Genomic DNA, 1617 nt, shown 5'->3' on the forward strand with positions numbered 1-1617 from the left:
AAGTATAAAAGGGTAGTATAAACAATAAACTTACCTTTCAGATAAACTTCGGAAGGTTTAAATGAGTTAAGCCATGAAGTCATCACAGAAATAATTAAAGTAAGAAGAGCAAGTAGTAAGAAAATTCGGCCACACAGCAAAATGAAATCTTTAATTCCTTACAAAGAAAAAGAAATTAAAATTAAAAACACTTTTCTTGATACACTAATGACGACACAGTAGAAGATTATTTGTACTAGAAAAGCAGAGTAAAAGTTACATTTTCCTTCTATCTTATGATTTGGTGCAGATGTTTTCCTTTGGTGTCTGTAGGGGACTGGTTCCTGTATACTTTCAATTACCTCTAGGTAAATTATCATACCTAAAACAAAGTAAATGCTACATTGTTATACTGTATTATTTAGAGAATAATCACAAGAAAAAAAGTCTACCCATGTTCAGTATAGATGCACCACCTTTCCTTTTTCCTGAATATGTTCAATTCACAGCTGGTTAAATCCACAGATGCAGAACCCATGGATAGATACCATAGGCCAACACTAAAACTCATCATGGTTGTCATTTCCACAAAAAATTTTCAGGATATATAATTCCCTTATTATTATTTTTTTTTATACAGAGCCTCAAGCTGTCCCCCTGGGTAGAGTGCCATGGCATCACAGCTCACAGCAACCTCCAACTCCTGGGCCCAAGCGAGTCTCCTGCCTCAGCCTCCCAAGTAGCTGGGACCACAGCTGCCCGCCACAAATTCCCGGCTATTTTTTGGTTGCAGCTGTCATTGTTATTTGGCGGGCCCAGGCTGGACTCGAACTCACCACCTTAGGTGTATGTGGCCGGCGCCTCAGCCCCTTGAGCCACAGGCACCGAGCCCAGGGAACTGTTATTTACCTACAATTGATGGTTCTGATTGATCAGTAAGGGATAATCTTTAAAGCCACTGAGAACTTAACTGCTTTTGACAAAACTTTGATGCACCTCATCTTATAAATGTTTACATCTCAATATCTAATGACAGTGGGAAGAAAAGAAAGTATGAGCAAGTTGATTTTTTACTTATTTGAAGGAAATCTGACAATAATAAGAAAATCTGACAATAATTACTATGTATAGTAATATACATATTGCCTAATTACTGAGGAATTAAGATGCTCCTTAGTAGGCTCGGGAAAATAAAAAGGAAAAACAAAATCCAAAATCTATGAGAAACCTTAAAACATCCCTGTTGTCTTTTATGTCTGTTTTGAATAGTATAACCTTTTAGGATTATGGATTTATTCACAGTTAATTTGAAAGAGCTATAGATTAAACACTACTTATCTTCCTTGTATCTACTTACACCTAACTAAACAGTAAAATAAAACACAGTGTACCAAATTCACTATTGGCAAGCCTCTTCCTGATACCGTGTAAGAGAGGCATCTTTTAGTTTTAAGATTCACTTGTTCTAAGGCTAAGTACAATATTGTTTTAAAAGGCTTCTACATAGTCAGGCACTGTGACGGGAGCCTGTGGTCCCAGCTACTTGGGAGGCTGAGGCAAGAGAATCGCTTAAGCCCAAGAGTAGGAGGTTGCTGTGAGCTACGACGCTACAGCACTCTACCAAGGGTGACATAGTAA

General features: G+C 37.7%; 1 protein-coding gene across 1 annotated transcript in view; it reads right to left on the reverse strand.

Annotated features, from left to right (window-relative positions):
* UBXN8 (UBX domain protein 8) overlaps window positions 1–1617 on the reverse strand; it is a 10850-nt gene that overhangs the window by 5243 nt on the left and 3990 nt on the right. Inside the window, exon 2 of the mRNA XM_012809258.2 lies at window positions 35–157. Coding sequence (XP_012664712.1) covers window positions 35–157 — 123 coding nt within the window. The remainder of the gene's footprint in view (window positions 1–34; window positions 158–1617) is intronic.

This window comes from Otolemur garnettii, unplaced genomic scaffold (genome assembly GCF_000181295.1).
Source record: "Otolemur garnettii isolate 467f Iridium unplaced genomic scaffold, OtoGar3 scaffold00102, whole genome shotgun sequence".
In the NCBI taxonomy this organism is placed as follows: Eukaryota; Metazoa; Chordata; class Mammalia; order Primates; family Galagidae; genus Otolemur; species Otolemur garnettii.